The 16530-nt window shown below is 42.8% G+C and overlaps 1 protein-coding gene across 13 annotated transcripts in view; it reads right to left on the bottom strand.

Moving 5' to 3' along the window:
- kcnt1a (potassium sodium-activated channel subfamily T member 1a) overlaps positions 1-5610 on the bottom strand; it is a 90413-nt gene extending 84803 nt beyond the window's left edge. For 7 of the 13 annotated variants that reach the window (XM_072714540.1, XM_072714543.1, XM_072714544.1 and 4 more), the window contains exons 1-2: positions 5480-5610; positions 5104-5369 (exon numbers count right to left, since the gene is read on the bottom strand). In XM_072714540.1, coding sequence (XP_072570641.1) covers positions 5104-5255 — 152 coding nt within the window. In that variant the 5' untranslated portion in view covers positions 5256-5369; positions 5480-5610. Of the gene's footprint in view, positions 1-1568; positions 1618-5103 lie in introns of all 13 variants that reach the window. The other 6 variants (XM_072714545.1, XM_072714550.1, XM_072714546.1 and 3 more) reach the window with 4 other exon arrangements.
- Positions 5611-16530: the final 10920 nt, after the last annotated feature.

The raw sequence follows: 16530 nt of genomic DNA, 5'->3' as shown, positions 1-16530 counted from the left end.
GGTAGGTAATTCAGGTCCAGACCTGAATTTCAACCAGCCAGTTGAGTATAAACAGTCACAATCTAGGAGTACTCAACTGGTGGTAGAAACAAAATCTTGGTCCGGACTTTCACTCTCTGGACCTGAACTACCCACCCTTGATAGACTCTGCACGGATTGTTCAGCAGTGGAGAGGACATATTTCAGGGTGTCACAGGGGCATCAACGACTGCCACACTGAGGGATGCTGAATTTTATTCTTCATTTATTTTCCCCCGTTTTTTAATTATTCTGTAGAAATGATACAGGAATGTATTGCATCACCCACATGTAAAGTGCCAGGGGGTGAAAGACACTATATAAAAATAAACTGAATTGAATGGATTAACTTAAAGACTTTATTGACTGAGTGTATTGTGTTCTGTGAGAGGAGAACGTTATCAGGAGAGGTTTTGTAAAAAGCCCTCATTGCCTGTTGAGGAGTGGAAATTGGGGTGTTTATTTAATTTGAAAGATTAATTGGAAATTAATCTTTTGCCAATTGTTTTTCTAAACTTATCTCTGGTGCATGGTTTGTGTGTTTAAATTGGACAGACTTTCTGATGTATTAGAGTACTATCCACTTGGTATGTTAAAATTATTTTAGTTTATCTGAACATCACATGGGAAACAAAAATAAACACAAAGCAGGCAGATGCCATTTCATTAGTATTCAGGCTGTAGAGGCCTGTAGTGCTTTTGAAAGTGATTTAAACACTTTTTTTAACTTGGTTATAAAATTACCATTCATACTGTAAAATCTAACTATTACTGAATCATTGAAAGGGTCTTCTCCAAATAGGAAAATAATTAAAATATGACATTCTGAAAAAAAAATCATTTCACAGTTTAAGGAAAAAACTGCTATAGGAAATGGATCGATTCAGTTCAGTATTATGCTAGTTACATTCCATAACTGGCAAATCGGTTGTTTTTACTTTCCCTTTATGTGACTGTGTTTTGCACACGTGTGCGTGAAATCATCCCCATCGGGAGATAATTTCGCACAGTCTGTAAAGGGAACTCCACACTGTCGCAATGCTCTTCCCCACGGACACGCAGAAAACATGGCGCCTGAATCCAAGCGGAAATGAGGCGTAAGGCCACATACAGATCTGGTATTATCTTCATCAGTGAAAGTCACAATATTTACAAATGACAAGTGTCTACAATCTACCTAAAAATAAACCCATGCAATGCAATCAATACTGTACATTTATATTCCAGTATATATAAATATATGCATTTTTTTAATGGACTGAATCAATGACATGCATTTTGTTAGAAGATAATTACCAAAACATGTTTTCTTTCCTGGGGAAGAAAAAAAAAAGATTCAAAGCTCGTTATTTTCAACAAAAGTGTTTAATTAAACGGAAATTGGTGCTGAAATGTAACAGATCCCCTTCACTCAGTCATGCAGGTACAGTAAAGGCTGTCAGGGCGGACAGACGTGCTGACACCCGAACAGGGGGGTTGCATCCTGCTTTCCTTGGGGGGCCGCGCTGAGCGACATTCCGCATGCGGGAGATTGACGGGTCAAGTATTACCTGTCGCCATGGGAACACGGAGAGTGAGGTGGTGGGCTCATGACTGCCTCTTGAAAAGAGATTAGGAAGGAATTAAAAAAAAAAAACATAAATTAAAGCAGAAAAGGGGAAATAAATGTAAAAAGCCGTTAATCACCCATCCTCTGCGTCATCTTGAGGAGTTACAGTTAGTGTCCTTTCCCGCAACCTGTTTACCTGCAAAATGGGTTTGCATTGCGCCCCACATTGATCAGCTAATTAGGCATAAAGAGCAGGTGAAAGACATAATAACTGCTACAAATACGGCTTATGGAGATGTCGGTATTGATAAAGCCTCAGACAGTCACAGGACTTCCCATGAAGAAATAGGCTATTCTTGGATTCATTCCCAAGTTCTCCATTTCCAGTGTGTTGAAGAGAAATAATTAGCATTCGTTCCATTGGTTACATTTGAACAGTCTGTGTTAACGAGACAAGTATTTTCCAATATAAAGAAATCCAGTCAAATACAATTACAGAAAAATAAAGGCCATGGAGAGCCACATAACACAGCTACAGGTACCATTTTAATTAGATGCTATGTTGTCGTATTAGTAATATAGTAAAGCCTATAGGAGCACGCTGGCCCTGGACATGACAGATGTTGTATAACAACTTATGTTACCGTATCATGTCCTTCGCAGTGAGATTTGGATTAATTACCAGACCTATTATTGCACTGCAGACTCACCTCAAGAAATAGCTGTGAAACAAATACGTGAAGATCAAATACCTACCCTTTGATAGATAGACAGATAGATAGATAGATAGATAGATAGATAGATAGATAGATAGATAGATAGATAGATAGATAAAGATTTTACATCATAGCATATTTATGTCCAGTCACATTGCACATTACATTGAATATTTTGAGGTCATTTCTGAGGTCAGGCCAATGAATTGCTACATTTATATCTGTTCACAGTGAAACATTAAACTTACAAATGACACATTACCCTTCAGTGACCTGTTATGCAAATATATTTGTTTCAGTAATGTAATATTATGTAAATATATTTGTTTACAGAAAACATCGCTGTATTTTGTTTTATTAGAAACACAAGGAGAGTCATAGGGTAACAGTTCCTTCACTTTAATAACTCGTCCACATCCAGCATGCATGAGGACCCCAATTGCTCACTTATTCTCTTGTAATATAAAGCCATAGTAAGTAGGACTTAAAAACCCATTAAGTGAAGGTCCTTCATGGCTGGTGCTGTATCAGGCTACCTCAGATTAGCAAAGATTAGAGAGCTGTTTTCTGGGGAATAATCAGCATTAGCCAATACTGAGCCTTAATTGTAACCACCACCCCCTCCCCCTACCCTTCTCAAATTTACTGTTTATGTAGGCCTAATGATGTAAATTGATGAATGGCAGTTAGTTATCCAATTGGGAAATAAGTATTACCTCTAAATTATGAAAAATGAAGGAAAATTGTGTTTACTAGCCTCTACTACAACAGCAATCTTAAAGTGATCCTCATCCATCCATCCCTTTCAGCTGGGACCACATCTACCGCTAACATCTCCTTGACCTGAAAAAAGCTTGCAGCAGGTGCATGTGACGATCGCCAAGGCGGAACCCCCAGCTCGCAGCCCAATGCCATAACGGATCTGCCCAGCAACTGGATGGGAGATGGCCGGCATCCCCATGTGGAAGAGATTAGGTGTGTAAGTCCTGGTGGTTCAGCCAGAAAAGCAAGGGCCAGAGAAAGTCTGCATCCTGTACCGCTTCAACAACAAGCTCGAGGAAATAGGAAGCAGCGTGTAAGCTGTACTTTGGTAAGGGATCCTCGGGATGCGTGTGTCTGCGCGCGTGTGCGTGAACAAGGTGGGGGTGTGATTATGCAGGGTGCCTTTTCGGATGGGACAGCAAGGGTTCCTCTCACAGCACTGGGACAACAAATACTGTCCTTTATTTATGATCTGCTCTGTACTGGTCCAGTCTGATGACTCGACTTGGAGATCGAAGATACAGAGGAACCACAGTCCCGCCTTGGCCGGGTGCAGACAGCGATGGTCATATAGCATCGTTTTCCATTATCGCCACAGGAAAGGTCAAGTGTATCTAGCTGTATGAATGGGTAAAAGAAGTTGCTTTGGGTAGAAGCACAACTCAAAAATAAGCAAATAAAAAGGTAAATCTATATAGAGAGATAAAAGTGGCTCCCCATTGGTTCTGTATACTGTAGCACTTGGGTGTCTTGAAAAGCGCTATATAAATGTAACTTTCATTCATTCATTTAATAATGGGCTTTTGAGCCTAATATAGCCTACATTCGAAGATCCTTTTATTTTAATAAGCATACGGCTTATAAGGAGCTCTGAGTTTCCTTTTCGTGAAAGGTTATCCTTGCTGTACATGCCCGCTGGAATTTCTCTCCGTCATGCACAACGCAACGTGACAGCTACGACTGAAGGAGGGTAACCGCCTCAAAGCCGTATCCCCACCGGGCTCGGTGCCCACCGGGAAGGAGACGCGGGGGCTGCGCGGCTCGGACGGGCACAAGCCTTTAGGTGGGCAAGCAGCAAAAATCGCGGCATTAAGTCTGCCCTGGGGGGGTAACGCGACTTCTTATTCGATGATTTTACACAGGGGTAGGCTACATGAGAGTATAACATATAACTGAAAATATATAATGGATAATACAAAATTTATGATCGTGGGAAAACATTCAATGTTATAGGCAAAGTATTATTTAAAGAAAACAATGTGAAAATGTTATAGTAATCGTGCTGGTTTCTTCCAGCACTGAAGCACAAATAGCCTCGCCATTATCCGAGGAATTCGCTCTTCCAAAGTGAATCCCGCGTCTCTGCTTGACTGCCGGCACCCCGAGATGAATATGGGGCCACGCTTTACAGTACACTCCCCCCTCGGCTACATAAGGCTGTCTCCAACTCGGCATAATTCCTCAGTCCATCCCGCATTTATCTGTATGCTATCCCTAATGTCAAATGAAGACACTGATTTTCTCTTCCGACACGTATGATACTGGATCAATTAATCCAAAAGGAAATCACTTGTTTACCGGTATGCACTACGGCATGATTTAATTACGCTCATAAATCAACCTACATGAGACAGATACAATAGAACAGACAAGGTGTCCCCCTTCGTTTTCATACAGCCACCGGTAGGATTATATCAATTTCCCTAAAAAACCCACTGGAGCATTAAACTGATTTAACTTTTTTGTTTATTTCATGACAGCTGCTGGCTGGCCCGTTTCCTTTCACACTGACCAGGCAGCGTACCTGCAACACAGTAATTCAGTATGACATCGGTATCAAAAGCCCAGAGTCAGGGCAGAATCATGCACATTTCACTGAGAAATGATGCATATTGAAAAATGCTGAAATGCAGATAAATCGTTCATTTTGGGTGCATTTAAAGCCATATATCCCTACGCTTGATTGCAACTACCGACCAAGGCAGTGTCGTCACGAACACACAAATTATATTTAACTATCAAAATAGAAATTGAATGGTAACAAGTAAATCGGTATACCTGGCTGTGTGTTCGTGCGCGGTCCCATCATCGTAAACAAACGTCTGGTTGGTATAGCATTCGCTACACATTTTGGTTGGAGCTCCAGCTGACTCGCAGTGGAGAGCTGCCGATTTTAATGTCCCTTCCAAAGCTTCCTTGGGAAATTGCATCGGCAGCACGACTGTCAGTGATTTCTTCCGTGCAAGATGCTGTCCCAAGATGTCAGATCCAGGTTAAGTTCTTCACAGCATTTATTCGGCTTCCATTTGTACACTTGATTTTAACTGGATTGTTTAAGAGCAAAAAAAAAACGAGCAGTGGTTAATTCAGAAATACAGGTAGAGCTGCTAGAAGTTCAAATGCAAATGCAAACAGAATGAAAATGAATGTGAACCTGTATTCTTTCTTGTTGCGTGAGATATTTGGGCGCCTCTTCCCAGACACTAAAAGTATTTCGAGCGCAGGCTCGACATGCATCTCTTTCCCGACAGCGTATGTTTAGAGTATGGACCACATTGCGCTTGTACTCAGAAAGGTATCCTGCTTTTAGGGGGCAATGCGTTTTATACATGCCGAAAGACGCCATCTACTGGAAAACCTTGAAATGATGTATCATGCGTTTTTATCACGGGCAATTGGTGTTTTTTATTACACCCCTATGCACAGAACTTGTTCGTTGCCAATAAATCAATAGTAAATAAATATTTTTTAAAATATAAGATACTTGCTCAAAAATAACTTGTGTTTCAAGGGTGTATTTTGATGGGGCGGTTTCAGGGTATGAGGAAACCCAGGACTTAGCTCAGAAATTGTCACGCATCATAACACGCCAATGGTGATTATAAAGGACTGTAATAAAAAAAAAACCCGGGTTTCGCGTAGGTCCTGTAATCCCACCCCTGGCGCCGCCCGTGGTGCTAAATAAAATTACATATACCATATAATATATTGTGTATTAAACAAACCATCTTAAAATTTACCGACATGCTGAACCTTAAGTCTAGTGACTAATGCTGGAGTCAAATAAAACAAATAAATAAACAGCGTTTTGGTATTAAGTAGATAACTCACAGAGACAAGGAAAACACAAAATCAATGTCTGATTCAGAGTGACAGCACAGGATGAGCTCTGTCGGGCCTGAGCTTATTTTCTTGTCACTATTTAGCTGTAAACCTGTGTGAAGCCTGAAATTATTGCAGTGATCCTAGTCGCCTCGGTGCCTTCAGCGAGCGGTTGAGTCATGCCAGGACGTCTTCGCTGCGGCTTTGATGGCTCAGGGGGCCAGAGTAACCCAAGTGTAACAACATTGTGTATGGGCAGTTTTCCCAGCGGGATCTTCCCTGCGTGCCCCCTTTATAAGCAAAAGTCTGACATAAGGCCAATGGGGCCGTGAAATAGCCTTTAGTGGAGCCCTTTGCTTGTTAGTGAAGTGACTGACATGGCAGATTTGAAGCTTGTCCCGGTCCATCCCTGACACACCAACTGTATTATTTTTCTAACAGACAAGAACGCAACTTGTGCTAATGTATACGGAACTATAACTCTGTAATTCTATATGTGACACTGATGAAGATACAGTAGCAGACATATGCATTGTAACACTTTACTTAAGGCCACGTTTTTCGTAATTTATAACACATTCATAAATAATAATGCATTCATGAAGCATTATAAGCATGGTATAAATCTTTATAAAAAGCCATAACACATTAAACTGCCTTATGAAGCTCTCATCTATAGTTTTATTTATATAGCGCCTTTCAAACAATCAAAGACACTTCAGAAAAACACATTTAATAAGGCAGGGCGAGTTACATACAAGATGAATAATATTCATTGAATAGATGTGTTTTTAACAGGAGCTTAAAATGGATAACAGATTTTTCCTTATGGAGACCAAGAGGAAGAGCATTCCAAAGTTAAGGAGCTGTTACACTAAATGCCTTGCCACCCATAGTTGATAACCTGTTCTTAGGTACAGTGAGTAAGTCTGCATCGGATGATCTTAGTGCACGGGCAGGAGTGTACAGAGCGAGTAGCTCAGGCAGATAATGAGGGGCTAAACCATGAAGGGCTTTGAAGGTGATGAGGATAATTTTATATTTGATTCTTGAAGAGACTGGCAATCATGGAGGCCAGGAGTAATGTGAGCAGATTGTTTTGTGTGCGTAAGTACACAGTACAAAGCATCCTTAATGCTTATACCGACCATTATAATGCACTATGAAGGTATTTATAGTGCATTATAGATGAGAGCTTCATAAAGCATTCATAATGCATAATAAGCATGGCTATAAGGTGGTATGCCTTTTTATAAAGATTTATAGCCTTGTTTATAGTGCTTTATGAATGCATTATTATTTGTTATTAATGTGTTTATATTACTAAAAACAGTTAGTGGAGTAACAATGTTCTAGCAGAGTATAGGCGTGCGAGGGAGGGACTTGCCGCAGGAATGATAAAAAGCGGATTTCATTGTTCACGTGTCAGTGGGGAGACAGACCCAGAGATTCAGCATCGAAGACCATTCCTTATACTGTAGTCTGCACAGTTTGGGGAGTTGGGCCAATTCCATAGGCAGTACTCTATAAAACAGAGTGTGGCTACCAGTATTCCCAGTGTTACTGCACTGTGGAAAAGGAAGGAATGCTTCTGGCTGATGCGAGCCCACTGCCAAGACTCTGAATTGGATATGTAGTTTGATGATTGATGGATGGATGGATTGATGGATGGATCCGGACACAGCAAACACGGACTGTCCAGAGCCCAGGTAACTTCCATACTATAAGTCCTCAATCACAGAACAAATCTAATTAGATTACAGTAATGACTGTAAGCCATGTCTTTTAATTGATTAGGGTTGGGTCAGTACACTTTTACATGTGCAATGCCCATATTTGCCCAATATTGCCCATATTTTAAAAAGTGAATAGCTTTGAAATACAATCAGTTCTCTTTTCCCTTGGTGCTGAAGATCAGCAGACTGATTCAGCAAAGAGCTATTGCTAAATTTTACCTTTATATTTACAGTTACGCATGTTTATCTCTCCCACATCTATTTCTGGCAAGTTAAAACAGCCCCGACCCCCCCGCCCCTAAACACACACGGTACTCCCACAATATTGGTATGGACCAAATACACCCGACCCCCCCGCCCCTAAACACACACGGTACTCCCACAATATTGGTATGGACCAAATACACCCGACCCCCCCGCCCTTAAACACACACGGTACTCCCACAATATTGGTATGGACCAAATACACCCGACCCCCCCGCCCCTAAACACACACGGTACTCCCACAATATTGGTATGGACCAAATACACCCGACCCCCCCGCCCCTAAACACACACGGTACTCCCACAATATTGGTAAGGACCAAATACACCCGACCCCCCCGCCCTTAAACACACACGGTACTCCCACAATATTGGTATGGACCAAATACACCCGACCCCCCCGCCCCTAAACACACACGGTACTCCCACAATATTGGTAAGGACCAAATACACCCGACCCCCCCACCCTTAAACACACACGGTACTCCCACAATATTGGTATGGACCAAATACACCCGACCCCCCCGCCCCTAAACACACACGGTACTCCCACAATATTGGTATGGACCAAATACACCGACCCCCCCGCCCCTAAACACACACGGTACTCCCACAATATTGGCAGGGACCAAATCAGCCCCGACCCCCCCGCCCCTAAACACACACGGTACTCCCACAATATTGGCAGGGACCAAATCAGCCCCGACCCCCCCGCCCCTAAACACACACGGTACTCCCACAATATTGGTAGGGACCAAATCAGCCCCGACCCCCCCGCCCCTAAACACACACGGTACTCCCACAATATTGGTAGGGACCAAATCAGCCCCGACCCCCCCCGCCCCTAAACACACACGGTACTCCCACAATATTGGTAGGGACCAAATCAGCCCCGACCCCCCCGCCCCTAAACACACACGGTACTCCCACAATATTGGTAGGGACCAAATCAGCCCCGACCCCCCCGCCCCTAAACACACACGGTACTCCCACAATATTGGTAGGGACCAAATCAGCCCCGACCCCCCCGCCCCTAAACACACACGGTACTCCCACAATATTGGTAGGGACCAAATCAGCCCCGACCCCCCCGCCCCTAAACACACACGGTACTCCCACAATATTGGTAGGGACCAAATCAGCCCCGACCCCCCCGCCCCTAAACACACACGGTACTCCCACAATATTGGTAGGGACCAAATCAGCCCCGATCCCCCCCGTCCCTAAACGTCCAAGGTGTTTGGACATCATATTTCCAAAATGTCTGAAGAACAGTGAGAGCAGTACAAGATTTACCAGCCTCATGAATATTATGGTTCCTTGGGGGTAAATAATCTATTGCTGTGGAAAACGATTTTTGCACTTTGCACCAAATGTGTCTCTTTGGCCTTAGACTAAAAAACATGAATGACACTGAATAATGGGAGATGAGATATTTAGGGCTGGACTTTACTCCAAGGTGACTTTACTTATATATTTGTTTGCTCAGCAATTTAATTTAGAGAATCACTTTGCTTCAGTCTTCTTGGAGGGATTTTAGACTGATACTCGCTCAGTTGAAATGTAACGTATTCATTCGGCCGTTATACAACGTGCAGTATCACACTGTATTTATGCTGTTCCTCCTCCACCAGGTCACACCCCTATTTCTGTTATTACAAAAATTCTTCATTTAATTGTCTGTGACGAATATTTAATTGTTGCAGTGCCACTTGGAATTATAAAAAGCAAGGTGCCCCTTTACAGTAAAGCTACCCATATAAAGGGGTTATGAATACTTTATTATCTGGTTATTAATTAGGTTGTAACACTTTGTAAATTATTAATAGACACTTTTAAACATGTTATAACACAGTTTTCTTTTTATTAATGAGTTATTACCATTTACCAGTGGCAAAAGAGAACCTTATCGAAATAAAAATAATTTGGAACATGAGAAATCCAAATGAAAGTGTTAGTCACCGAATCACTAGATATATGGTACTTAACTGCATTACACAAGTTTTCCCTGCAATAATAAAATAGGTATTGTATGTAGAACATAAATCACAATAGAGCTAATTATCATACTAATTATTTATCCACATTAATTATCTGCAGTCTAATTGGTATGATAATGTTTTGATGATTTGTTGCTGTACAATAGGGGCCCCAGTTAATTTCTTTTGCTAAACACACATAGTACCACAGACCTAACCAATCAATATCAAGACCAGTGTGGTTACAAGCTTGTACACAACATCTAACTGCATGAATTTCTTTTATGATCATAAACCTCCGCGGTTTTAAAATCTGGCATTCTATCAAAAACCTCTTAGAGCCACGGATAGGATCAGGCATGAGCTCTTTAAAAATAAGCACCAAGACCACAAGCCTGTAACCAAGACCTCAGAGATATGCCCTCTTTCAAAAAGGCCATTTCCTGAGTTTGGTCCTGCGTGTTTAAATGCTTGCAGTGTGCCACTGTCTCAGGTACGCTACATGGACGGTAAGACGCCAGTGTGACCAACATCTCACTGAATCAAAGGGGATTAATAAGTTGCTTATTGTTTTAAGTTGCTTAACTTTTATTAGTTGCTATAATAGCCTGTACTCTTCTGGGAAGGCTTTCCATTAGATACTGGGACATTGCTGGTGGGATTTGCTGCCATTCAGGTTGGGTATTGATGCTGGGTGACTACTACAGATGTCCCAATACTTTTGTCCGTATAGTGTACCGATTACTCAGCATAGGTTAAAGTCCCCGGGTGGTCACCTGATGCCATTTGCTACTGACGACACCTTGAAAGGCTTCTGGGTTGAACCTCTCAGCGGTGGTGAGGTAGAGGAAGCACTGACAGGGTCCGCTATCCGTACCCGCTTCCCAGGAACGCGGTGAGACCGCTTTTATCGTGCACAGCGAAGGGCAGGACTTCCAACAACTGCCCTGGGGGGCACGGACGGGGGGGCGGCGAGACGCTGAGGTCACAACATGTTATCTTATGTGTAGGCAAGGTTATGCTCAGGTGAGGCGACATCATCGGGCACGACCATGAACGTCACGTAGAGAACACGCTAGAGAGCAGAAACTCCGCCTGATCAATGGGGATAGTGGTCTTTTCTTACCAGAAGAGCAAAAAACTGTACCCACTGATTTACGGATTTGTTATTAACTCTTCATTTTCAAACTAAGTTACAGAAAATATTTAAATTTAAGTTGGTCACAAAACTTAAAGATAACCCATCCAGCTCAAAATCACTCCCTGCACTTGTGCATATATTTATTGCATTTTATTTCTTTAGCAGCTGCTTTTAGCGTACATTTTTGACTAAGCAGGGTCTGACAGACCCTAGAGCGACTGCGGCTTTAAGGGCCGCGCTCAGGGGCCCCGTGTTGGAATTACAGGCATAGGGCCCTAACCCACTCAGCCATACAGCGCCCCTGAGAAAAGACAGAACTGAACCAGTGACATAAAGGTTCCCGTCACTGGGCTGCTGCAGTCCTCTGCCCTACCAGCTCAGCTATTGACTTTAATAGTCTGCTGAAAACCTTGGACATGCGAAGCCTTAAACAGTTGTTTCCATTATCAAAATCTCCTAGAGGCAAGGATGAGATTACATGCGCCGATTCTCTGCAGTGTGTTGGGAAAAAGAAACAAAAAGAACGATAATATTCAATTTTTGCGTTTTTTATTACCCAAAAAGCCAGTTCTTCAAAGATGCCAAACTAAAACCCCTTTAACAGTCATACATCCTCAATAAAATATTTTTGCATGTATTGTTACTGTGTTGTATATTAGTTTGTGCAGCCAGTTGCACTGTTTGATGTTGCTGCTGTGAGACTTTTGCACACAGTCATCTCAGTCACCTGCACGCGTCCAGTGACAATGAAGAGATTTGGTTTGATAATGACAATAATGAGTAATAATCAGGGCAAAACTCTGGCAATTCCAAAGCCACCTGGCGTCAGCTATGCAGTAAGACACAGTGCCAGCATCCAGCATTCAGCATCCAGTATTCAGCATCCAGTATTCAGCATTCAGCATCCAGTATTCAGCATCCAGTATTCAGCATTCAGCATCCAGTATTCAGCATTCAGCATTCAGCATCCAGTATTCAGCATCCAGTATTCAGCATTCAGCATTCAGCATCCAGTATTCAGCATCCAGTATTCAGAATTCAGCATCCAGTATTCAGCATCCAGTATTCAGCATTCAGCATCCAGTATTCAGCATTCAGCATTCAGCATCCAGCATTCAGCATCCAGTATTCAGCATCCAGCATTCAGCATCCAGCATTCAGCATTCAGCATCCAGCATTCAGCATCCAGTATTCAGCATCCAGTATTCAGCATTCAGTATCCAGTATTCAGCATCCAGTATTCAGCATTCAGCATCCAACATTCAACATCCAGTATTCAGCATCCAGTATTCAGCATCCAACATTCAGCATTCAGCATCCAGTATTCAGCATTCAGCATCCAGCATTCAGCATCCAGTATTCAGCATGCACATCCAGCATCCAGCATTCAGCATCCAGTATTCAGCATTCAGTATTCAGCATTCAGCATCCAACATTCAGCATTCAGCATCCAGCATTCAGCATCCAGTATTCAGCATTCAGCATCCAGTATTCAGCATTCAGTATTCAGCATTCAGCATCCAACATTCAGCATTCAACATCCAGCATTCAGCATCCAGTATTCAGCATTCAGCATCCAGCATTCAGCATCCAGCATTCAGCATCCAGTATTCAGCATCCAGTATTCAGCATCCAGTATTCAGCATTCAGCATCCAGCATTCAGCATCCAGCATCCAGTATTCAGCATCCAGTATTCAGCATTCAGCATCCAGCATCCAGCATCCAGTATTCAGCATTCAGTATTCAGCATTCAGCATCCAGTATTCAGCATTCAGCTTTCAGCATCCAGTATTCAGCATCCAGTATTCAGCATTCAGCATCCAGTATTCAGCATTCCCTGCACGCATTTCATCACCAGCAAACCTTCCTGGTGCCTTTGGAGAAACCAGACTCTTGTCAGTGTGCACATGCATATGCAGAAGAGATGAATCACTCACACCTATTTTATCATGCCAATGCGTCGCATCAGAAAGCGCAGTATAGATCGACATAAGAACACCCACACATATACAATCAATCATACTCTAGACTCACTTCAGCTTCTCAGCTCCATGCCTTTATGATGTGAGAGCAAACCTCTCAGTTTGACTTCCTCAAGAATCCCCATTTCTTCCTTTACCCCCCCCCAGGCCACCCCCACGATGGTCCCAGTGATCCTCAGGACATTGAGAGGACTGGACTATATGACTGTAATCCCAAAGCAGCGCAGCTTCCTTCCACATTCAGCTATACACTGAGAAACATTAACACTCCATGTTAAATTAATGACAGGAAAATATTTTATTCTGGAATTTCGATTGAACACGAGTCACCTCATTTTAGACCTGAAGTGTTTTGCTCTGGAAGAGGGCCATTTAATACCTCCGCATTAACAGTCTTCATTTTCACCTTCAATGAAAATCCATGTGAAAAATAATCTCAGAAAAGCTTCTGTGTGGAATAAGCCAGATGTCTATTGAAATGCCCAAATTATTTATTTGTGTCCTATTTGGAACAAACAGATGCATAGTATAGCTGCCCTAACATTTTGTCTGAATTTTTAGACTAGGAGAAGTTTACAAAATTTTGTTTCTTTGAAGTGAACATTGGTTCAGTGTGTAACACAATGTCCTCATGCCGAGATTAGCTGCCCTGGTTCTGTGTGTGTGTGTGTGCGTGTGTGGGGGGGGCGGTCCAAAGGTGCAAAGGTCCAAAGATATTTATCATCGGTGTCACTGTGCATTCTCTGAAAATCACCTCCTCCGGGGGTTTGGCCGAGAACCCAGCTGCAGAATAGTAGCCCAATCTCAGAAGGATTTGAAGACACAGGTAAGTCAAATTTTCATTTAACATAAGAGATGCACAGAGCAAAATTATATCCAAGAGACAACTTCTCCACAGACACTAAATCAAAATCCATTGACCAGCCGTACAATCCTCTGGCACTTCAAACACTCAAGTGGGTAACAGCAAGACGGAGCAACAAGCAGACCCAGATGCAGCTTAAAATGAGAATCTGGGCACAACTGTAAGCACTCTGTATAACAAGCAGATGAATTGGAGTGAGAGAACCAAAGTTCTTCCCCAACCCCCTCGGGTGGCTGGGTTGAGACGTGACCATTTAGGTGTATTAGTCTCCCTAGATTGCCCCATTTGTGTGTGGGCCCCCTGTAATGCACTGGTATTGGTCCAAGATGTGCTTCAGTGCCACTGCTTCCTAAATCAAGCTTTCGGGATAGAATAGACTAATGATTTCCCTGTTTCATTCTAAAAAATAATGTAAATGGAAAAATTGTCAAATACATTTGTTTGCTGAGTTTTTGCTTTTAAAAAATTCAAATGAAAAGCTAGGCAGTACTGTAGCTCAGTGAGATGCACTGTAGCTCAGTGAGATGCCCTGTAGCTTAGTGTGATGCACTGTAGCTTAGTGAGATGCACAGTAGCCTCACACCACCAGTGTTGGGGGGTCATATTTTAGCACCACTCTTGTGCTCTGAGTTTGCAGGTCCTCCCTGTATTAGTGTGGTACTCTAATCATTCAATTCCTCTTGGTACTCTACTTTACTCACAGTGATCTCCAACTTTATTAACACAGAGAGCTACTTTTACAAGTGTGGGGGGGGGGGTGATTACCTGATTGTTTCAATATTAACTTAGTATGTCTGAAATGACATTTACATGACACCCCTGTGCACAGAGGTATAGGGATCACGGAGCTCTTCGTGGCTCTATCTATCCGTCCATCATCTTTAGACACTGTGGTGAGCCTGAAGCCAAGTTTGGGAGGCCGAGGGCAGGGGACACCCAGGGTGGGATTCCAGCCCATTACAGGGTCCAGATGTAGGCAGGTAGATCACAAAGGGGGAGGGTAATGGGCAAGTTCCCTCTGCGGGATCCGCCACTTCCATGGAGCTTCCTGTCATCCATCATAGCTGCTGCCCAACTGCCTGCATCCATCACCTTTACTGCAGCATCACCACACCCTGCCTGCAGCCCCCTCCTCCTACCTTGTCAATAACAATCACAAGCCAGTGCCTCTGCACATGAAGGTAATCCAGACCACCTAACAGGAAAGGCTCTCCCAGTCCTACAGCCATCCACCTAATAAGAGTAAACGGAACGGGAACATTTACTGCCTGCCTACCTATAAAATGACGTTTGAAGGCCATTTGGTTTAACCGGGGGGGGTGAAAAAAGGCCTTGCTTCTGAAGACCTGACTGACTGTGAGTTTTCCAAGTACAATAAACGAGCGACTGCCCACCTCTGCAACTCAGACGTGCGAACGTCATGCATCGAACACCCAAGGCTAGAATTATAGCACTCAAACTTTCATCTGCATGGCTAGTCCTGATATTTTAAATGTCCCAGAAAGCCTGGCTGTTAAACCTACGCTGCGTGGCACGATGCTGTCCTACAGCTAGTTCGACTGAGATATTGATTGTGAAATCAGAGAGGCACGAATAACAAAGGCTTACAAAGGTGGTCTTGGAAGATTTCAAAATTACTTTCTGTATGTAGTGTCTTTTGTTCCTTTATCTGGATTTTTGTAGTCTTTCCTAATCAATGGCTTAATAGGCAGAACAATAGGAAGATATACAGACAGATTGCAATCAGTAACAAAATGTGGAACACATAAATACTCTTTCTATAAGCCATGATCATCAAAATTCCAATAAATAAAGGCTTGACATATTTCACTCCATGTGTAATTAATCTATATAATATATGAATTTCACTTTCTGAAAGGATTGTCAAGAAATATTGAAGTTTTTCATTATATTCTAATTTTTGAGATGTACCTGTATACCTAACCACCCCCATACCACACACACACACACACACACACACACACACACACAGACACACACACACACACAGACACACACACACACACAGACACACACACACACACACACACAGACACACACACACACACAGACACACACACACACACACACACACACACACAGACACACACACACACACACACACACACACAGACACACAGACACACACACACACACACACAGACACACACACACACACAGACACACACACACACACACACACACACACACAGACACACACACACACACACACAGACACACACACACACACACACACAGACACACACACACACACACACAGACACACACACACACACACACACAGACACACAGACACACACACACACACACACAGACACACACACACACACACACACACACACAGACACACACACACACACACACACACACACACACAGACACAGACACACACAC

Source organism: Paramormyrops kingsleyae, chromosome 7 (assembly GCF_048594095.1).
Source record: "Paramormyrops kingsleyae isolate MSU_618 chromosome 7, PKINGS_0.4, whole genome shotgun sequence".
Lineage (NCBI taxonomy): Eukaryota > Metazoa > Chordata > Actinopteri > Osteoglossiformes > Mormyridae > Paramormyrops > Paramormyrops kingsleyae.
Note: the sequence above shows the minus strand (reverse complement) of the source record. Positions and strands in the feature narration are given on the sequence as shown.